Below are 24829 nucleotides of genomic sequence, written 5' to 3'. Positions count from 1 at the left end.
GAGTAAAGCCTCCAATTCTTGGTCTTCCAACTTCTATGGCTGGCCTGGGTGATCTTTGCCTTCCGTATCAAAATCTGAATCGAACAAACCATTTCTAGCACGTTGAAACCGATGGAATACATTCACAATACGCTTTTGTGAACAAAAAATCAATTCATATCTCAAATTTGAAATTTTCGAAATTTCAAAGAAATGTTTTTTAAAGATTAAATGAAATGTTTTTTACCCCCATTAACACGAAGTCTGGTTATGCCTTAACTAATAGTTATACTGTCGGTTTAAATTATTTTTGTATGAAAACTGTCAGTATAACTATTTGTTAAAATATAACCAGACTTCGTGTTACTGGGGGTTAGAGATTAAATTTTAAAAAATTTTTGAACAACAACAAAATTTTCTCGAAATCCGAAATTGGTAAGCCAGGCGCCAAAAAATGTTGGCGACCAAGAATTGGAGGCATTACTGCATGAAGATTGTTTTAAAACTCAACAAGAGCTTACAAAATTATTGGGAGCTACTCAGGAAGTAATTTGACAAATTTGCGAGTAGTAGGATTCATCTGAAAGCAGGGCAATTTGATATCATACGAATTGAAGCCAAGAGAGCTTAAAAGACTATTTTGCAAGCAAATAATTGAAAGCAAATAATTTTTGTAAAATCCTGCATTTTTAAGTCATACATCCAACAGTTTTTTTGAAATTTCATTTAAAACGTGTTTTGGGATTTTAGATATGCGTGAAATTGTATGATTTTTTTGGACATCGTCTAAAACTGTTTATTTTGAAACGTCTATGGATAATGAATGAACATTTAAGTTAAAAGAATGTTTTTGGAAAATATTGCAACTTTTAACTAAACGTTATCCGATTTTGCTAAAATTGTCAGAATATGATTTATAGATGACGAAGAATATCGTGTAAAATAAGGGCCACTCTAATGTAAATGTTTGTTCTTATATAAATGTCTAAAAAATATATTATTAGACTACTTCTAAGTAATTCAGACGTTATGTAGTAGTCATTGAAAATACATCAGTTCAGATCGATTTGCCAAAGTAACTTTATACATTTTAACCACTGTTTCGATAGACAACAATACCAGTTAATATTGTTCACTTGTCATGGCATCTAAACTAGCCATGTTATAAAAGTAATAACCATAAAAGTGTGACTCAATTTACGTGAATATTTCACACAAAAAGAAACTTAAAAAAATAGTTTCCCAAAAAAAAACCAAAACGACGACTGAAGTGTTAAAAAGAATATATGCATGTGCAAGTTCGCTAAATGTGCACTTGCATGTAAAAGTGTGTACGTTTGTTGTGAAAATAAAAATGCAGCTAAAACTCAACATACTGAATTGTGTGCAATAAAATTGCGAATAAAAGTTTGAAATTCTTTTTTTTTCCCAAAATAAAATTTTTACAATACACTCTAGTTCTCATTTTTTTTTTTGGTTTGTTGCACGGTTATTCGCAGAAATCAAAATAAATTTTTAATTAAAAAATGAACACATACACGTGCAAATTTACGGACATACATACTAGATACATGCATATTTAACAGCTTTAGTAGCAGCGATCTGAAAAACATGACTACAATGGCGTAACTGTGAAATAAAAAGGTGCGCAACATACAATGGAAACAACAACTACAAAAAAAAGAGAAGAAAATAAAAATGAAAATGTTAAAAATTTATCAAAACTGGTTGCCACAACAAAAGGACAACGTGAAAACCAAGTGGTAAAACTCATTAATTTATTCATTCGTTCGCACGTACATTCAGTCAGTCAGTCAGTCCAACAATACGAATACAATATGACCAAGTGACCAAAACTTTTGTTGGTTTAATATAACCTTCAAGTTTAATTTTGGCGTTTTTGAGTTAAAGGTATTTAAGTTAGTTATTTTGTTTGCAACGTTTTGCAAAAACTAGGGAAGGTTGGGATATTATTAAATGATATGAGGAATATTAACTGGTTCAGAGTGCAATGAACTGCTTGGATCCTGAGGATGGGGAATCATCTCAAATTTCCGCAATAACAGGAAACGAATTGTATCCTCGAAGCTGAATTAATGTTTTCATGACGTCGTCAGCCCAAAATCCACAACAAACAATGAGTTTTTTGGGATGCATTGGAGCTATAGGATCTCATGTGAATTGATATCGTCCAAAATTCGACAATTTTGTTTTTTTGGAAGTGGTTCTTATATGGCAGCTATGACCAATTGAATCGTTTATTTCGAAAACCAGTCAAGCAACAAATTACTTTAACAAAATTGATATGTTTTCCTATGAAAGTTATCCATTTGTGTTACTGTTTGATAAACATAAACCTTTTTTATATTTATTAACATATATTTAAAAAATAATATAAAGTTTGCACTCAACTGGTTTCTGAAACGAACAACCATCACTATTGTAAATTTCATACGAAATATTCTAATTTTATTAGGAACTTCAAAAGTAAAATGACAAATAAACTTTTTAAAGAGTTTAACATCACGTCAACTCAAAATTTTTTATTTTTCACTTTCTGCAAGAAATCGATGTGCAGTGGTTATATCTACCCACAGTAAAAATCTGCTATCATTTTCTCTACTCTTTCGCCAAAAAAAATACAGTTGTATCCGTAGAGTTGTTTAATTGTAATGTATTAAAATAAATAATTGTTTTTTGCTTCTACTGAACATTTTAAAATTTTGATTTGACACCCTTTAGAGGAACCAGTGCGATATATTTATATTTGTTCTGAAATAATTATTCGTCATCATAAACTCGTTCTACAGTGCATTCTGCTTCCGTTGTAGGGCATTGCAAAATCCTCCCATAAAACTCATCATATCCATTCAAGTAGGGTTTTAGAGCAAGTAAATCTTTTATTTATTTCACATTAATAGAGACCTACAGCATTTATAAATAAAATAGATTAGGTTCTAGTATTACATAGACAGAAACCAGTCAAATGCTATCACTTGACTTATTTATGCACTAAACACGAATTTCTCAGCTTTACTTCACCATAATAGGGAGCAGCATTATATTTTTTTACATTAAACGATGTATTTACGTTTGCAAAGCAATAATCGCCCAAAAAAATTATTTTGGATTTTTTGTTGCTTAACTGGTTTTTGAAATAAATATTTCAATCATAGACCGATCTGTACAAAATTTGGTACAATCATCCTGATAACAATATCTTTAATAGATTTATGCTTATTAAAGAGATCTTAGGAAGTAGACTATTGGACTATATCCTAACAAAATTTGTTTTTGTTTTGTTTACATAGAATTTTTGAATCATAGAGTCATATTCCGACAAGAAATTTGTATGGGGCCTATTCTTTATATATCACCGTACGACACTCAATATTAGACACGAACCGGATGATATACGTCTGAAACAATAAACTAAGTGGAGAAAAGGTGCGTTTTCAGTTTTTCATTTCGTGATAGTGTTTCCTTTTAAAAGGACTTCAAATTTTCAGAGAAGTACATTTTTAAAAAAATGTTTTAAAATACTTCTGGTCGTCTTACTATGTCAAGTTTTGTGTCAAATCATCAAGAGGAGTTGTAAAATATTTCGTATTATTTTTATTTTGTCCTGTAAGGACCAAAATATGACAAAAATGTCCTTTCAAATTTTTATCCTTGAATAAATATACTTTTAGATTTCCAATATTTTTTATACCCTACACCACCATAGTGGGGAGGGTATTATGCGTTTGTGCAGATGTTTGTAACGCCCAAAAATACTGGTCTAACACCCACCTTAAAGTATACCGATCGACTTAGAATCACTTTCTGAGTCGATTAAACGATGTCCGTCCGTCCGTCCGTCCGTCTGGTTGGCTGGCTGGCCGGCTGGCTGTCCATGTAATCCTTGTGCGCAGAGTACAGGTCGCAATTTTGAAGATATTTCGATCAAATTTGGTACATATTACTTTTTCAGCCCCATGAACAAAGTCTATTAAAACTGGTAGAAATCGGTCCATTATTTCACCTAGCCCCCATACAAATGTCCCCTCGAAATTGGACTTTATCGGTCATAAATGTTTAATTTATCTATGTATCTATACAAATTTCGCTCCAAATAAGTTTTATATATACAAAATTCATGTCACCAAATTTTGTTACGATCGGTCCATAATTAGTCATAGCTCCCATATAGACCCGCTTCCGAAAATCACTTTAACGTGCATAAATCACTTAAAAATTTTGGTATACACGCAAAATTCAACATAAATAACTTTCATATAGACATAAATCACACGACTTAATTTTATGGTGATCGGTCCACAATTGATCATAGCTCCCATATAAGGCCCCTTCGAAAAATCACTCAAAAATATAAATTATTGATATTTTAAAAGAAAAATATTTTTACTCATTTACTTGTTGTAGGGTATTATATGGTCGGGCTTGACCGACAATACTTTCTTACTTGTTTTTTTAAAAATAGTGAGTTAAAGATCCAATATGCCAAAATTTCATCCTTCTATCTTAACTACTTAAGTGAAAATATTTTAAATTTGAATTATTTGATTTTTTATATTTCATTTTAATATTTCATTCGAAAAAAATATTAAAAAATCCGTTGTGAAAAGCAACGAAGAAGACTTTTTAATAAACAAGTAAAATGGTATAGTCGGGCATGCCCGACCTTATGATACCCTATACCGGGTATATGATATAAAGAGTTTTCTTTTTGATATGAAACTTATTTGTGTTGAATCTTATTTGAATACACACATTTTCGGTAGTGGGCCTTATATGGTAGCTATGACTAATTATGGACCAATCGTCACACAATTTGGTGGGATGAATTGCGAATATATTAAACATATTTGTGTTGAATTTTGTTTGGATACTGACATATTTCAGAGATTTATGTATATTAATGGCATTTTCGAGAATGTTGCTTATATGGGAGCTATGAAATATTGTTGACCGATCGTCACGAAATTTGGTCCTGAGAGATCGGCTTACATAAAACTTAATTGTGCTGAATTTGGTTCGAATATATTTATAATTAAGATATTTATGAGAGCTTAACTATTTTCAAATAGGCCTATTGCATGGGGGCTAGGATAAATAATGGGCTGATTCTAACCAAATTCAATAGCCTTTGTCCTTGGGGCAATATAAAGGTTTGTGCCAAATTTTGTCGAATTATCTTTAAACCTGCGACCTGTGGTTTGATTACAAGGTTTACATGGATGGACGGACAGACGGACGGACATCGCTTAGTCGACTCAGAAAGCGATCCTGAGCAGATTGGTATACTTTAAGGTGGGTGTTGGGAGAATAATTTTGTATGTTGCAAAGAACAGCCCTAACTCATTATACCTCCCTCACTATGGTGGTGTAGTTTATAAACATGCACTTTTCTTAATAAAACTTATTTGTATACTAATAAATCTTTTTTTATATTTTAATTTGACCTTTATATATATAAAGGATGAAATTTTTAATAATTGGGTCTTTAACGCACTATTTTTTTAAAAGGAATTTATTGGCAATCTTAAAGGATATTAAAGGATAAACATTTTAAATGACATTTTTGACATCTTTTGATCCTTACAGGATAAAATAAAGATAATACAAAATATTTTACAACTCTTCTTGTTCTTTTGACATGTTGGAATAGCAGGAGTATTTTTAAATATTTTTTGAAAAATGTACTTCCTTGAAAATTTGAATTCCTTAAAAAAGGACACAGGATCACGAAATGAAAAACTGAAAACACAGTTTTTCTCCATTAAATTTATAGTTTCAGACGTATATCATCCGGTTCGTGTCTAACGATTTTTTTCTATATTTGTCGGACGGTGTATTCAACAGAGCTTGCCATTTTATCTAATGAAAAATTTGTGCAAAATTTCATGAAAAAATGTCTGTCATTTTGGTCCATAACTATGTATCTACTTCACGGATTTTACCCATTTTCAATACCAAAGATTTCTAATCAACAGACGGACGAACATAGCTAGATCGTCTTAGAATTTTATAAGGTCCCAGATATAATTGAGGTAAATCCTTAGAAAATAGCGGATATCCTTTGGTCAAGGACAAGTTTTTGGTTCAATATCCTGCGTTCAAAAGAAACTGATTTTGAAACTAGGTGCATAAGCGTTACTATGTGACTAATATTGTAAAAGTTGTTAAAAATTATATAAATTTATTGTATCTAGTTTTAGCAGATTTGGAACGGTTAAGGTTCGTTTCCTTATCGATGTTTATAGATGACTGACTTCATGCATACCTTTTTGTAGACTTAACCTTTTTTGATCTTTAACAATGTAACATTTTTACAGTAATTAAGTTCTTCGCCGCATTGAACTAATCATTTATTTCACTTTAGTTCAGAGAGACCAGTTTTTTTATACTCAATTGTAGGGTATATAAAGTTCGTTGCATTGCTAATTTTTATTTGGAATACTCTAAAATATTCGTACCTTTGTATTTATAGATTCTAAAAACAGAACACAAAAATAAACCATTTGTAATTGCTTTCCAAAAAATATCATGGTGGGTATGTCTACGGTAAAAGGACATTATTTGTGCAGCAAATGAAAGTACATACATATTATTTAGTTAATGAATATTTAAAGATAACGAAAATAAAATTTACTTGTTTCTGTTAAAAATTTTAATTTGAAGATACCATTTCTGTATCGATTCCTTTCAAACTAAACCAGCACTTACTTAACCACTTCTAAGTAATATAGATGTTATTTAGTAGTGATTATAAGAATTATGCTAAGAAGTAATGGCATGTCATTGGGATATTTTTAGAGTGAAACCATAAGCTGAGTGCAAAAACAAAACAATGCTTAAATTTTATATTGCTTATATTTTTATGATCAAATATGTTAAAACAATTTCAATGCAAAAAAGTTCTTGGCATTCTATGAATCCTAAAATTCATTAGTTTAAAACAATTTTAATTTCTTGTCTCTGGCTCAATCATTCATATGCTGAATAGCAAATTCTAACAAAGAGTAAAAAATGCAGTACATACAAACACAGATAAAAAAATGTCCAAGAAAAATTTCCAAATAAGCCAATACAAAGCAAAAATGTTGAAAAATAATTGATAGCAATAAAAATGAAAATTAATAACACAACAAGAATGAATCCAAAGTTGAGATGACAAACGGAAAAAATCAAAAATTTCGGGATTTACAAATTCCCAGCTCCAAATTCGAATTTTCTTGAATTTTATATCCCGACTTAATTCTCTTTCTATTTCATTTATTTTATTCCCTTTTTGGTTAGAAAAACTAAGAAAATCACATTTTAGTAAGCGCTATTTTCTTAAGCTTAATGTACTCTCCCTTTAAGCAAACGTATTCATTGCTAAAGAGTCATCAAGATGACTTATTTATATGTAACATTTCTACAACTGTTTATACAATTTATAGTTGACAGTTTCAAAATAATTTATTTTTTCAGAGATTAATATTAGAAATCAACACAATTTTTAATTGTATTGTACAGTCATATAAACTCAAATGATGTTAATTAAAATCTGTGTAAAAAATATGGGTTACCAATAATACCTTTTCAATTTTACAAAATAAAGTTTATGAGAACATGTAAGTCCATTAAATAAAGCAAAGATGTAAATGGCGTGGCCCTGAGAGGGGTTGAATATAAAACCTACTGTTTTCCAAACCCCACATAATTTAATAATTGACTTGAATATAATTTTTTGTTACTTGTATAATACGTCCAATATCCCTCTCAATATTAACACCCCACAAAATTCACGTCCTTGCACAAACTGTATCACACATTCAAACTAAATAACTCTTCTATATCAATGTTTTGCAACTTGTTTGCGAAAATCAAATATAAACTTTTGACCTGAAAAATTGATTATTGCAACAACTTGCACAAGGAGACTGTGACCTGTTTAAAAATGCTTTTTATTTTCTAAATGTTGTGTGTGTCAATTACAAACAATATCCGAAAAAAGGACATGAATTTGCCATTTGCTACAATTTCTAACTTTTTGACAAAAAATTAAAAAAAAAAAATCCGAAGATAGAACAATGTTTTGTTGCCTGCCATTGTGAGATGTCAGAAATTGAAAAGTTATAATTGAGACACATCAGTGTAACCTCAGAATACAATTGTATGCAGGAAAACAATTATCTGGCAAATAAATGATTTTCGTATTTATCACACAGAACATGAAACACAATTTTATATTTGGAATATGACACAAAAGGTCATTTAAAAGAAAAATAATTTGCTTAACCAGTGAACGCACAAATAACTTCAACAAATTTAGGTGGACACTATACTATGACTAGACTATGACTAGACTATGACTAGACTATGACTAGACTATGACTAGACTATGACTAGACTATGACTAGACTATGACTAGACTATGACTAGACTATGACTAGACTATGACTAGACTATGACTAGACTATGACTAGACTATGACTAGACTATGACTAGACTATGACTAGACTATGACTAGACTATGACTAGACTATGGCTAGACTATGGCTAGACTATGACTAGACTATGACTAGACTATGACTAGACTATGACTAGACTATGACTAGACTATGACTAGACTATGGCTAGACTATGACTAGACTATGACTAGACTATGACTAGACTATGACTAGACTATGACTAGACTATGACTAGACTATGACTAGACTATGACTAGACTATGACTAGACTATGACTAGACTATGACTAGACTATGACTAGACTATGACTAGACTATGACTAGACTATGACTAGACTATGACTAGACTATGACTAGACTATGACTAGACTATGACTAGACTATGACTAGACTATGACTAGACTATGACTAGACTATGACTAGACTATGACTAGACTATGACTAGACTATGACTAGACTATGACTAGACTATGACTAGACTATGACTAGACTATGACTAGACTATGACTAGACTATGGCTAGACTATGACTAGACTATGACTAGACTATGACTAGACTATGACTAGACTATGACTAGACTATGACTAGACTATGACTAGACTATGACTAGACTATGACTAGACTATGACTAGACTATGACTAGACTATGACTAGACTATGACTAGACTATGACTAGACTATGACTAGACTATGACTAGACTATGACTAGACTATGACTAGACTATGACTAGACTATGACTAGACTATGACTAGACTATGACTAGACTATGACTAGACTATGACTAGACTATGGCTAGACTATGACTAGACTATGACTAGACTATGACTAGACTATGACTAGACTATGACTAGACTATGACTAGACTATGACTAGACTATGACTAGACTATGACTAGACTATGACTAGACTATGACTAGACTATGACTAGACTATGACTAGACTATGACTAGACTATGACTAGACTATGACTAGACTATGACTAGACTATGACTAGACTATGACTAGACTATGACTAGACTATGACTAGACTATGACTAGACTATGACTAGACTATGACTAGACTATGACTAGACTATGACTAGACTATGACTAGACTATGACTAGACTATGACTAGACTATGACTAGACTATGACTAGACTATGACTAGACTATGACTAGACTATGACTAGACTATGACTAGACTATGACTAGACTATGACTAGACTATGACTAGACTATGACTAGACTATGACTAGACTATGACTAGACTATGACTAGACTATGACTAGACTATGACTAGACTATGACTAGACTATGACTAGACTATGACTAGACTATGACTAGACTATGACTAGACTATGACTAGACTATGACTAGACTATGACTAGACTATGACTAGACTATGACTAGACTATGACTAGACTATGACTAGACTATGACTAGACTATGACTAGACTATGACTAGACTATGACTAGACTATGACTAGACTATGACTAGACTATGACTAGACTATGACTAGACTATGACTAGACTATGACTAGACTATGACTAGACTATGACTAGACTATGACTAGACTATGACTAGACTATGACTAGACTATGACTAGACTATGACTAGACTATGACTAGACTATGACTAGACTATGACTAGACTATGACTAGACTATGACTAGACTATGACTAGACTATGACTAGACTATGACTAGACTATGACTAGACTATGACTAGACTATGACTAGACTATGACTAGACTATGACTAGACTATGACTAGACTATGACTAGACTATGACTAGACTATGACTAGACTATGACTAGACTATGACTAGACTATGACTAGACTATGACTAGACTATGACTAGACTATGACTAGACTATGACTAGACTATGACTAGACTATGACTAGACTATGACTAGACTATGACTAGACTATGACTAGACTATGACTAGACTATGACTAGACTATGACTAGACTATGACTAGACTATGATTAGACTATGACTAGACTATGACTAGACTATGACTAGACTATGACTAGACTATGACTAGACTATGACTAGACTATGACTAGACTATGACTAGACTATGACTAGACTATGACTAGACTATGACTAGACTATGACTAGACTATGACTAGACTATGACTAGACTATGACTAGACTATGACTAGACTATGACTAGACTATGACTAGACTATGACTAGACTATGACTAGACTATGACTAGACTATGACTAGACTATGACTAGACTATGACTAGACTATGACTAGACTATGACTAGACTATGACTAGACTATGACTAGACTATGACTAGACTATGACTAGACTATGACTAGACTATGACTAGACTATGACTAGACTATGACTAGACTATGACTAGACTATGACTAGACTATGACTAGACTATGACTAGACTATGACTAGACTATGACTAGACTATGACTAGACTATGACTAGACTATGACTAGACTATGACTAGACTATGACTAGACTATGACTAGACTATGACTAGACTATGACTAGACTATGACTAGACTATGACTAGACTATGACTAGACTATGACTAGACTATGACTAGACTATGACTAGACTATGACTAGACTATGACTAGACTATGACTAGACTATGACTAGACTATGACTAGACTATGACTAGACTATGACTAGACTATGACTAGACTATGACTAGACTATGACTAGACTATGACTAGACTATGACTAGACTATGACTAGACTATGACTAGACTATGACTAGACTATGACTAGACTATGACTAGACTATGACTAGACTATGACTAGACTATGACTAGACTATGACTAGACTATGACTAGACTATGACTAGACTATGACTAGACTATGACTAGACTATGACTAGACTATGACTAGACTATGACTAGACTATGACTAGACTATGACTAGACTATGACTAGACTATGACTAGATTAAAGTAAGAGTAAATATTTACCATATGTGACCGTACCTAAGTCATTGAACTGTTTTAATTTTTATTATCTTAACAGCCTGTGCTCAACTCCGAATCACTGCCTTCAAATTAGTTGCAGACAGTCATTCATAGGTACATATATTTCCATAAGAATAAATTATACAATTCTACTAAATCTGCTAAATTAAGAAGATAAACAACAAAAAAAAATGAAAATGCAACTGCTCGTAACATGTCTGTGTCGAAGACATAAATTTTGTGCTAAATAAACAAGAGGCCATAATGACCAACCACATTTAGACACATAAATCTCTTCAATCTTTTTCTGGTTTATATGCCTGCTCTATAGCCTGCCACATGCTAAGAGAAAAAGTTAATTCAGCACTTTTAATTGCAACATTTTCCAAACTACGTTTTAATTTTTCTTTTTTTTGGTTAATAAAAGGCAAAGTAACTCCCATAGTTATAACAGACTTTTTGATGGAAGAGCGGTAAAGGAGTTTTGGATTGCTGTGGATAATAGTTGAATAAAAGCTTTCAGGAAGGGTATAACGAAAAAGAACAAATAGAAAAGTTATTTTGGGAGAATTAAGAAATTTAATATTTAAATATGACAGATAATTAATTTCAAGATTAAACCAGTAAGGATGAAATCTTACAATTTCTTATTTCATTATATGACACGTGCATTAAATATCGCTCTGCGGGCTTAAAAAACATTCTTTACAATGTTTAATAAATTTTGATTTAATTAATAGGTACTTCCTAAATCTCAATTATCACTTTGTCTGGCATATAATTATTTTATTTTCATTTCTTTGACACTTTCACACATGCCACATTGTTTTGTTGCGTGTCGAACGTTCAACTTAATATCGTAATTTGGTGATAATTATAGATTTACAGTTAATTAGTTTTAAATATGTATACGTAATATAAACTTTAAAGTAGTATATATTGCTTTACAAAATTATTTTTTCATTATCATTTTAATAATGCACAATTTCAAAGACCTTTCATTAAGTTCTTGTTCACCTTTGCAACGCAGGTACTTTTCTCTTTAACGATTTAACTCCTAATTAAGTTGCCATTAAAGGCTCAAATGCGTAATATTCGCTCACACAATTTACCTTAAGGTGACATGAATATATTAATTTGTTCAATGGTTTTGGCTCGTCCAGTATCCACAATTGAGTCAATTCAATGATGCCAACCTTGACATGTTTGCAAGACTCGTAATTTCAATCGAAAATATGAAAATATGTCAAAATTTGTTTTAGAATTCTTTTCTTTTTGTACATTTGCAGCATTAGTGGTAAAATCATTAATCGATATTTAGCAATGTTAACTTAAACGTACACAAAAAATCATCCTGAAAAAATTTTGATAAATCGGTTGGGGTTAAGACGTGCCTCAAGCTCTCTTAAGTTTTGAGATGCATTTACAAGGTGAAGAAATTCAACTCTTGTAGTTTTTGTAAAAAGTTTTAGTTGTTTAATTTTTTTTTATTTTGGAATTTAATTTAAAAGAATAATGAGATATAAAAGACAAAAATTGGTTAATAAAGTTATTAAAAATTCCCCATGTCATTAACGTGTCTCTGGCCACTAGAACAAGAAATGCAGGAACAAAATTAACATATTTTGAGAAACAAATTAAATTTTTTTAACTGCAGTTTCAAAATCCATTTTCAAATTTTTAATAATTTTGTTAAACCAATTTTCAGAATATTTTGATCATCACATCACATTTGCATTTAATTAATAATATAATATGGAATAAAAATATGAAAAAATTATGAAAGTTTTTCTAAAATTTGAAAACGTGAAAGTCAAAGGTCAAATTTGCAATATTTGGAATTTCTAATGGAATGATAGAGAAACGTTATAATAATTTTGGGCCGATTTTGATGAAACTTAAGAAAAAATTGTGAAAAACACAAGGAAAACCTCGATTTTGGACCTATTTTTGAATTATGTATATCTGGGCCCTATTCCACAAAACAACTTTTAATTTTTGCAAAGCAAATTTTGATAATTTTGTCAAAATCGCTTTAAAAACGTTAAGATGTGAATTTTTGTTCGACGATAGTGAAGAGCGGTTATAACAAGAAATTATAGAGACCGAATTAATTTTTCATGAAAAAAAGTTTAAATATTTGGCATAAAATGTTTCTTACTAAAAAAATATTTTTTTTTTTTTAAATTAAAAAATAAATTTTTGTCACTTTGATGGAGAGCGAAACGACTTTGCAAAGAAATGAAATTTGATAAGTGCAAATTGAAATGTTGATAAGTTGTTTGTGGAATAGGGCCCTGGGCTACAAAGTCATTAATATAGACAATATAGATATCTAATGATAGATATTTCAAAAACGGTTTATATATGGCTATAGTAAATCGGGCCTACAATGGGTTAAAATCGGGAAAAATATTTTTTAATCCGAATTTTTTGTTCATTTAGTAAATTATTTCACTAATAAATTTCCAAAAATTATTTTTTTTAAAAAATTAAAAAGGAATTTTAAAAAATTAAAAAAAAAAAATTTCCCATAAAATTTTTTTCACTAATAAATTAGAAAAAAAAATTTAATTTTGTTCACCTAAAAATATTTAAAATTTTTATTTTAAAGTTCAATTTTGTGAAGGGTATATACAATTCGGAACAGCTGAAATTCGCTCTCTTACTTGTTTTCTTATCCGAATGTTAAGAAATTTAATATTTAGATAGTACTTGAAAGTATATACAAAAATACGCTTAAATGAATGGGTTATGTTTTAGTTCAATAGATATTTAGAAATTTTTTAAAAACATCAGCTGTATTTCCCATAAAATTTCAAATAAAAGAGAACAATTGTTGTCGCACAGTGCTTTGTTCAATGGACAAAAATCAAAAACAAGATCATGTCTTTAATGTTAATGAAATTTATATTTTTCAATAGACAACTAAATATCTCATTCGTGTAAAAAATACTTTTTTATAAATATCTCTTTTTGTAGTCACTAGATGTCGCTAAAGTTAGTACATAAATTTTATGGAGAAAAATATATATTTTTTAAGGTTAACTAAAATCATTGTTAAAAGTTCGTTTTAAAAGATATAAACTCGATATTGGCTGCAAATGAAAGAATATGAATGTGGAATTATGGAAAATTACTGTTTTTGTCAAAAAAGGTTTAACAGTTTAATCTGCGCAATTTTTAATAATTAAAATTTTTTTATTGTAAGCCTGAAATTCTAAAACTTTGTTGGAATATTAGTAAAAGACGTGTTAATCTATTTTGATTATGTTTTACTATAGAATAGCCATAAGTATTATCTATAAGAAAATGTATTCATTTGTTGTCCTTTCGTATGAAAACTATTAAAATTTAGTTTTTGTTTAAATGTATAAATTACCATTTCGTAAATTTTCAATTTGATGGTTTGGGGAAATAACTCCAGATTTTTGGTTTTTTATAAAATAATACCGTTTTTTCTTTTAAATAACTAAGAAATATTGCGTTATTTAATAAAAGTAGTTTAATGGCATAAAGTGTATTAATAGGTCTTTATTTGGTTCTTGATGTTGTATGTTTTTTTGCTGAAGTCAAAAAAAATTCCAAAGTTTGATTAAATTTTGAAAAAAAAACATGTTAATCAATTTTAATTTTTCTTTAATTTTATCTAATGCCTATCTCTTATTTATTATAATGTGAAATCATTATTTGTCCGTTTTGACTAGAACTTTAAAAAAACTTTGTTTTTGATGGCACCCATAAATAATAAATTTTTACCTTAAATGTAAGTAACTCAATAATTGAATATAACTTACATATCCTTAGATTGAGATATTAATATGAGCTTCTGCTGATATTATGAACACTTAATGTATAATCCAACATCCAGTTTATAATATTACAGCTGCACCATAAGGCTATCAACATTTGAAAATGTCCGTCCATCCGTCCTTCCGAATTTAGAAAATATATACAATATTTCAGTCTTTTTTTAAAAAAAGGATATATGGCAGTTATGTAAATCCTTGCTAGAATTGAAATGTTAATAACTAAATTAAGCTGATATTATAAGAGAACAATAATTTCTGAAAATGAATAATTTTATTCAGGTTTATAGGTTTTTTAAGTAAAAGGATGTATGGCAGCCACCCGAATCCTTGCTGCGATTGTAATACAAATTTTCACAAACAATAATGACTTTATTAAAATGATTATAACCAAATTGGTTCCAAAATAAGAAACGATTTTTACGAATTTTTTTTTTAAAAAAATTAGATGTTATACAGGATATTGAAATCTTGATGTCTTGGAATTATGAATATCCTTCCGATAAAATTTTCATAACTTTGCATCTAATATTATAAGAGAACAATAATTTCTGAAAATTAATAATTTTATACAGGTTTATAAGTTTTTTAAGAAAAAGGATGTATGGCAGCCACCCGAATCCGTGGTGCGATTGTAATAAAAATTTTCACAAACAACAATAACTTTATTAAAATGACTATAACCAAATTTTAAAATGTTAGGAGTATAACTGTGAATTTTATTCAAAATTATATGTTCAGGATATATGGTAGGTACCCGTGTCCTTTCACGGATTTTTTCAAGAATTATATTTTTTCTTAATCTTACCAAAAGGTAATATTCCACTAATTTTTATTTGTCTGCAATAACTCCTTCTATTTTTGTTCATTGCCTATATGAAAACAAGGCACTGTGTGTCGGGTCCCTATAAAAAGTTACATATGTACATCCAAATACCGAGCATTATTTTTAAGTTTTTTCCCAAAAATGTCTTTATATTATTTCTCTAATAGAATAAAAGTTTCTTCGGGCTATGACTAGACTTAAAAATGCGGGATTTTTTCAAATGTTTAGATTTTATTTTGAAATATTTATACAATATAAATTTATTCAAAGTATTGGCCATTGTTAGCTATGATGGGGAAAATGTTTTCAGAATTCAATCAATCGAAAGAAGAACATTAACAACTCAATTTTATGTATTTCAAACAAAAAACTAGAATTTTGTTAAAATAAACGAATTCACTTAATTGTGAATAAATTCGAAAAAATAAATTTTTTGCTTCAATTTGTTTTTATAACTCCGAAACTAGTGAGCCGATTAAAACGCAATATAAAAGTGGATTAAAGGTTATGTAAATTTAAACTTTTCTAAGTTTATTTTAATAATATCGGACTAATCCTTTTTAAGTTATCATAAATTTTGTGAAGAAACGTCTAAAAAAAATCACAATTTAAAAAAAAAAAATATAAAAAAAACTTCTCCATTGAATTTAAAATTTGAAACATATTTGTACTTCTGGAACCACAATACATCAAAATTGTGTAGGTTTAAAAAGCCTCTAATTTTTTTCGATTTTGTTGCCCTGTGTTATAAATCCCATATTCTTAAGTCATACATCCAATAAAATAAAACTTAACTTCGACTTTTACACTAATTATACCTACCCTTAGGGAGATTCACAAACCTTGTCTTCTCTTGAAATTATTAAAATTTATCTATATATTCGGCTTTGTCGTATCTTAAATACCCTCCACCTGCAGACATATTTTTTAGGATGATGTATATGGGAGCTATAACCAATTATAGGCCGATCATCATATAATTAGTTATAGCGATTTTGGTATATATGGGGATTATTTATGACGAATTTTAACTTAATAGCGATATTTCTAAGATATTTATGCTAATTTAAGTGATTTTCGGTGAAATTTATATGAACTGAAATTTATATGGGGGCTATGGTCAAATATGGGCCGATCCACAAAAAATTTAATGTTCTGATTTCTTTTAGCACGAAATTTATTTTTGCTGAATTTTGTATGGATACTGCAATTCTGAAGGCTTATCATTTATAGACCATAGAACAATATTTCGGGAAGAAATTTGTATGGGGGCTAGGAGAAATCATGAACCGATTCTTATAATTTTCACCAGAGTTAGTCCTTTTATTATAAAAATAACTTGTGTAAAGTTATCTGCAATATATTTACACAAATAACCAAAAATATGTCTCACATTTTGGTTCATAGTTCTTGTTCTACTGAACCGATTTTGCTGATTTTCAATACCAAACTGCTTACAACAACAATAAACATATTTTTTGCAAGTATACCAATTTTGTTTGCGTATTTTGGACGTGAGCGTGTTTTACAGAGACACACAGAACTTAGAATTTCATAAGGATCAAGAAAATATATACTTTGTTGGGTCTCAGATGAATATTTCTCAATGTTATACACGGAATGACAAATTTATATATACCCTCATTCACCACTTGTGGTGGTGGAGGGTTTAAAAAAGTAAAGCAAAAATTTAATAAAAAATTTGTTGGCAACACTGAACACTACTGTTCCAATAGTGACATTACCTTTTGCATTGTAATATTTTATGAACCGCTATAAAGTAACAAATTTAAAATCATGAAATCTATAACAGTATCCTTAATATCCAATTAACAGTACAAAATATCAAATAAATGAAAACAAGCAGACAAAAAAAGTTATTGTACTTTTAACGAATAAAATAGTTAAACCCAATAAAGAATTATACTTGACTAAAAAATTGGTTAATAATGATTGGTCTAAGATTTGATTAGCATATGACTTTACGATTATTCACTATGTCTTGAGTATTACTCGACCGGTATTCAATTCTAACTTGATTATGATATGACTTAACTGAGATTTGACTATAATTATGACATGACTATGATGTGGGTTAACTTAGACTAGACTATAATTATGACAAGACTATAATTTGACATGAGTATTACTTGAATACGACTTGTCTATTCATTGACTATAACTTAAGTAGAACTAGGCTGTGTCTTGAGTATGTCTTTACTATGATTATGACTTAACTAAGATTTGACTATGGCTTATATATGACTAGACTATGACTTAAATAAGTTCTGGTTCACACACCTCAAGTTTACTTGAGCAAGTCTTGAGTTTATTGAAGAGAGAGGAAGAAAAAGAGGAAAATTGTTCCAATATCCTCTTCTCTCTCGTCTATAAACTCAAGACTTGCGCAAGTAAACTTGACGTGTGTCAACCAGCACTAAAACTTAACCAGGGCTTGACATGTTCTTTACTACTACCAGATATAACATGTCCAAGACTTGATTATGAATTATTTATGACTAGACCAGATTGGACAATGAATTGACTATGACACGACCATGAACTGTACATGATATGACAACGCACATTAAGTCAAGCTATGCCCCAATTCATAACATTTTACTGGGTTACATTTTTAACAAGGTGTACATTTATTCAACTCTGTGAATTGCTGAATGGCTAAGAAAAAACTTAATGCAATTATGTCCATTATTGCGGATTTCGTTTTTTTTATTTTTGTTTTATTACTCTCTTTCCCTGCAACTATGCTGCAACTCCGTTGCTACAGCCGCCATCAATTGTTTTTATAATAAGGTTATGTTTGTTGTCTCAGTTCCTGTTGCCACGACAAAGAACAGAACAGAACAGGGGGAAACACTAGAGTAATTATTGTGGTTTACATTGGAGTTGTTTTATTGTTGTTTATTTATTTGTCTGCTGCTATAAGTTGTGGGAAGGTATGGATGGCAGCTATAGCAGCTGTAAATGCACTTTGCCAGCACAATTTCCGTTCGTAATGAAGCAGGCTTAAGTGAGTTAAATTGTAATGATTTTTGTGTTTTTTTGTTTTTATTCCTCTTCTGTTTTATTCTTTATAGTCATCGGGTACATTTAGTAAAATTGTTATTGGTCTGATTGTTTTTCAATTTGATTTGTGTGTATTGTATTGTTTTTTTGTTCAACTGAGAGGAGTTGAGAAACACATATTAAGGTGGCCTTGATTTTGTTGGCTTTTTGATTTCCGATATTCACAAGGTATCGGAAATCAGTCATTGCCTCATGAATTCCCTTTGTATTGACGTCTTCTAACTCTTTTTAGTTGAATCAACATTTTTTATAAAATTTCCGCTATTTATTTATTATATGTATAGAGTGAGCCTCAAAAGTGAGTATACACCAAAAATTATTTGATTTTTTTAAGATAATGAAAATCCTCCGCCTTTCGAGGAAGCATAGCTGAATGCTAACGTACGCGTCCACGGGTTGCGGATAGTGGAACGCCCAATAGATATATTGGGTAGCTGTGAATCAAATAAGCAGTCGCGGACAGTTCAGCGGTTCCTGGGGGAGAGTCTCGGTTGAATTCGGAAATGAATGTCCGAGTTGCCAGTGATCCCTGGATCGACGAGGCGAGTAATTGGCGCCTCTAAATAACCAACACAAATCATAAGTCGGGTTGGCGGCTTTAAAGTGGCAGCCCCACAAACAGATTCATAAATACACGTGGACATCCCACGACGGAAAGACCAGAAACCAAATTGATCACATTTGCATACGACAGTTATGGAGAAGTTCGCTAATGGATGTAAGCACTAAACGTAGCGCAGATATTGACTCGGATCATGAACTGGTCATTACTTCAATAAGGATTGAGCTAAGCAGGAACTACAAGCAAGGGAGCTATCAGAGTGTACGCAAGCGTTTTGACGTGAATAAACTTGCCGATGAAGGAAAGCGTAGTGAGATGGCAAACGCAATGAGGGTAAGACTGCTTACCAACAATCATGGTTCGTGGGAAGAAACGTGTGCAGAAATAAACAGCTTTGCAGAGGAAACATTGGGATATGTAAACAACTGTTCTAGGAAAATATGGGAATGCACTCAACAGTACCTAGCGGACAACAGACTTAAGCCACAATACAGAACGATTGCCAAGGAGGTTAAACGATCTGCACGCGTCGATAAAAGGAAATACTACGAGAATCTAGCAGGGGAAGCAGAGGATACTGCCGGAGCAAACAATATGCGACATCTTTACCCGATTATTAGTCGTCTATCCGAACAAAATTTTAACCACAACAATGCAGTAAGAGACTGCATCGGACAACTACTTACTACTGTAGAACAACAAACCAGAAGGTGGAAAGAGCACTTTGAGAATATTAGTAACATAACCATTACCAAAGAAGAAAACAATGCAAACATGTACCAAACCGGTATTTTAACGGAAGCCATAAACATTAATCCTCCGAGCTTGGATGAGATCATGAACGCAATCACCTCACTGAAGAGAAACAAATCACCAGGTGAGGACGGCATATCAGCCGAAATCTTACAAGTTGACCCCATGGCCTCAGCTGAAATTATGCATCCATACATCACAGAGGCTTGGCAAAGCGAAAGGTTCCCAAATGAGTGGTTAAAAGGTACAATCGTTATACTTCCTAAAAAAGGCGATCTAAGTGACTGTAACAATTGGAGGGGTATTACACTCCTAAACGCAATATATAAGGTGATGGCGACAATAGTGAACAGTCGCCTGAAACCTGTTGAACAAGGTTTACGTGATAAACAAGCTGGCTTCCGGTCCCATCGAAGTTGCGTCGACCAGGCCAATACGCTGCGAATCATAATCGAACAGTCCGTCGAATTGCGCTCTCCTCTCTATTTGGTGTTCATAGTTTTCCAAAAAGCTTTCGATACAATTAAACGTAATGCTATATGGACGGCCCTAAGGAATAAAGGTGTACCCACGAAGGTGATTAACATAATTAAATGAATGTATGAAAATGCCATGATCCAAGTCGGACACAATGGAAACAATAGTGAAGCATTCACCACAAATGCTGGTGTGAAACATGGATGCCCTTTATCGCCTTTACTATTTGCAGTTACCTTGGACAATATAATGGTTGAGATTAGCAGAAAAAGGAGAGGAATAGTTTGGAATCTGCACAATCATTTAGAGGACCTCGATTTCGCGGACGACATATGTCTACTCTCTCACACACACGGCGATATGCAAAGCAAATTGAATGATCTTACAGTTCTCTCCAAAGCTGTAGGACTTGAAGTGAACATAAGGAAAACCAGGGCAATGTGCATTAATAATAACATTGTCGATTCTTTTATAATAAACAACCAGGAAATTGAGTTTGTGAACACCTTTTGTTATCTTGGATGATGACCATACCCGGAGGCATAGATGAAGATGTCCGTTCCAAAGTAGGCAAAGCGAGATCAGCGTTTGGAAGATTAGAACACATATGGCGCTCACAGCAACTATCTCTTCACACCAAGTTGCGCATCTTCAATGCATGTGTAAAATCACCGCTGCTTTATGGAAGTGAGACTTGGTTGATTACAAATACAATCATGCGGAAGGTACAAACGCAAATCAACAAATTCCTAAGAATTATATGCCATATATTCTGGCCAAACACAATTACCAATATAGACCTTTGGAGAAAAACCAAAGAAACACCCATCGAAAACCAAATCAAGAGAAGAAAATGGAAATGGATTGGGCATACACTCCGTAAGCCCATCGAAAGTATATCTAGAGCTGCACTAGAATGGAACCCGCAAGGCAGCAGAAGAAGAGGACGGCCAGCGAACACTTGGCAAAAAACAATACTAACAGACGCAACAAAGCTAAATGAAACATGGCATGAAATCAAAACTTATAGTAACGATAGAGTAAGATGGAATAATCTTGTCGAAGCCCTATGTTCCCTAGAGGAATAAAATGAAGGAAAAAAAAATGAAAATCCTAAAATTTATCCATCGATTAAAATTTTAAAGTTTCGGTTTGTTGGAAATTGGGTTGAAAAATACATTCGGTTGTAAAAAACAAGATTTAAGTCGGACTATAATGATTTTTATGATCTTAAAAGAATCAAAAAATTCGCTGGTATTTACACACTTTTAAGGGTGTGTGTATGTAGGAATTTTGAATGGGTTGTTTATTTTCAGCATAAAGTTGATTTTTTTAACTTGCCGAAAGATAATTTTAAACTTTGTTTGATATTTTTACGTTTTTACCTTTTAAAAACAGTGGTTTATTTCCTTTAAAGAAACCGCATTCTTTTAATTGTAAATAAAAACGAAATATTTCTACTTTGACACATGTTGCCCATGTTCTAAACGTTATCCTATTTTGCTTAAATGTTGAGCATTTGATTTTTATATGACGGAGAATAAGCTCCACCCTAATTGGTTTAAGCATTCTAGTAGTACTGCTACTTTAATTTGCTTATTTCATTAGTAAATGTTGTTGTCTAAAATTTTATTAAAAGCAGTTAAAAATATTGCATAAAATCTTGAGTAAATTATGTCTAAAATATGAATTGTCATATTCTTTGACTGTTGAGTCTTATTATTTCTTTTTAATGCATCTGGGCCTATTAAAATGTTATGCAGTGTCGTACAGCAAATAAAGTTTTACAATTTTTTTTTCAAAATTTCATTATTGCTAAGGATAATGTTAAAACAAAAACTGTATGTTTATGTCTATAGGATAAATAAAACCAAAATACAAAAATAATCCTATATTTTTTTATTGCTGAGGGATTTAGTAGGCCTAATTGAGTTTTCAAGTTGTTGTTTGTACAATTCCATTGTATGGATTTGTGAGTTTGCTTTTTTCTGCAAAACAAAATAGAAATAAAATTTTCGCTTACGTTAACGTATTTTCTGCTTCAATAAGTAATAAATTATTATTACAAACGTGTATTTTTCCTGAGAAACACCACTCAACAGTTTTCAACGCACGGAGATCATGTGCCCCATAGCTAAAGCAGGAGGGAAAGGTTGCAAGTAAGTTTTTAAGTTTTTTTTTTTTAGAGACTTAACTTTTATCTTTAATACCTTGAGATTTATTTGAAACAAATTATACGACTTATTGTCGTTAGTACTTCTTTTTTTATATGTAAGTAGTTGCAATAGAACTTTACTACTTGATAGTAAGTATCTTACTCCTGCCAATATTTACTGGTTTACTGATATTGACTAAATATTTTGTGTTTTTTTGTACATATTTAGTTTTATTTTATTTTTTTTTATTATCCTAAGGATTAAGTTGTGATGCGCAGATGTTAATCGCATGTTATGGAGAGGAAATTAATGTTGAAACCAAAAAACAAAAAAATAAACTTATTCCTTAAGGACATTAGTAACGATTTATAAGGTTTTGTGGAGTAAGAGAATCAATAATAATAAAAACTACTTATTATGGGTTTGACATGAAAACTAATTAAACATGAGAAAAGTGGTAAAAAAAAGTAGAAACTTGTAATTTGTAAAAGTAGTGAGTGGAGAGAAATTTATAAATAATGAAATAATTAAAACTGTTAAAAGTGGGAGTGTGTATGAGTTGAGGCGATAATATAACGAGTTGAATTATTAAATGTTATTATACCCTGCCCCACAACTAATGGTGACACGGGGTATATATAAATTAGTTTGTCATTTCCTGTGTAACACTGTGAAATATTTATCCAAGACCTTACACAGTATCCCCCATGTTCCTAAACAGCCCAGCAGTTAAGCAATTAGTCAATATGTCCCTTATAGACAGTCATTGTCACTAAGGTCTGACCACTAGGCTGACTCCAATTGATATATTTTGCATCATTTGACAAGTATGTGAATTAGTAGTGCAGAGAGAAGTCAATTGGTTACTTTATACATCTCAGGTAATCTAGTGGGAAGACAGTTGTCACGTAAGTGTCTCTAAATATTCTAGAGACACTTGATATAATTCTTAAGTATACAGACATCTCATGTAACCTAGCGTGAAGCCAATTGTCACTTTAGTGTCTCTATGTAGTCTAGAATGTAGTCACCAGTTTGGTAGTTAGTAAGGTAACTACCTTGGACCAGCTATCAGACAGTTTCATTGTAATCCAAAATGGTAAATTGACCCCCTGCTTAGAACATGTACGTATTAGAATAACCAGTCCCGTGGCTAGTTATGTAACTAGTTGTTACCTTAAATGATAGGTAAAACTCCGGACAGTCTCCTAGAACTGCTGGGAGTTTCTAAATTTATCAAAGGTTTATAAAATATATTCACAAACAGTTTTTAAATTTAACAAGTAAGCGAGCTATATTCAGCTGTGCCGAATCTTATATACCCTTCACCAAATTATTTTTTTTTTAAATATTTTTGTAAACAAGATTTAATTTTTTTTTTTAAATAATTTTTCCGAAATTATTTTTTAATTTTTTAAAATTTTTTTTTTTAATTTTTAGAAAAATTGTTTTTGGAAAAATAATTTACAACAAAAATAATTTTTTGATGAAAAAAAAAATCGGGTTAAAATTTTTTTTTACCGATTTTGACATATTGTAGGTGCAACTTATATACATCGTTGCAATTAACTTTAACTTTGGAGCGCAATTTGTGGAGATACATTTATAAATTAAACATTTATGACCGATTAAGTCCAATTTCGGAAGGACATTTGTATGGGGGTTAGGTGAAATAATGGACCGATTTCAGTCAGTTTCAACACGCTTGGTCTTTGGGCCGAAAAAATAATATGTACCAAATTTCATAGAAATATCTTCAAAATTGCGACCTGTACTCT

General features: G+C 31.2%; 1 protein-coding gene across 1 annotated transcript; it reads left to right on the top strand.

Moving 5' to 3' along the window:
• Positions 1-19815: 19815 nt before the first annotated feature.
• On the top strand, positions 19816-21015 carry LOC135961491 (uncharacterized). Its single transcript, XM_065512991.1, has one exon. It carries the CDS (start codon positions 19816-19818, stop codon positions 21013-21015), a length of 1200 nt encoding a protein of 399 aa, XP_065369063.1.
• Positions 21016-24829: the final 3814 nt, after the last annotated feature.

Source organism: Calliphora vicina, chromosome 5 (assembly GCF_958450345.1).
Source record: "Calliphora vicina chromosome 5, idCalVici1.1, whole genome shotgun sequence".
NCBI lineage: Eukaryota > Metazoa > Arthropoda > Insecta > Diptera > Calliphoridae > Calliphora > Calliphora vicina.
Note: the sequence above shows the minus strand (reverse complement) of the source record. Positions and strands in the feature narration are given on the sequence as shown.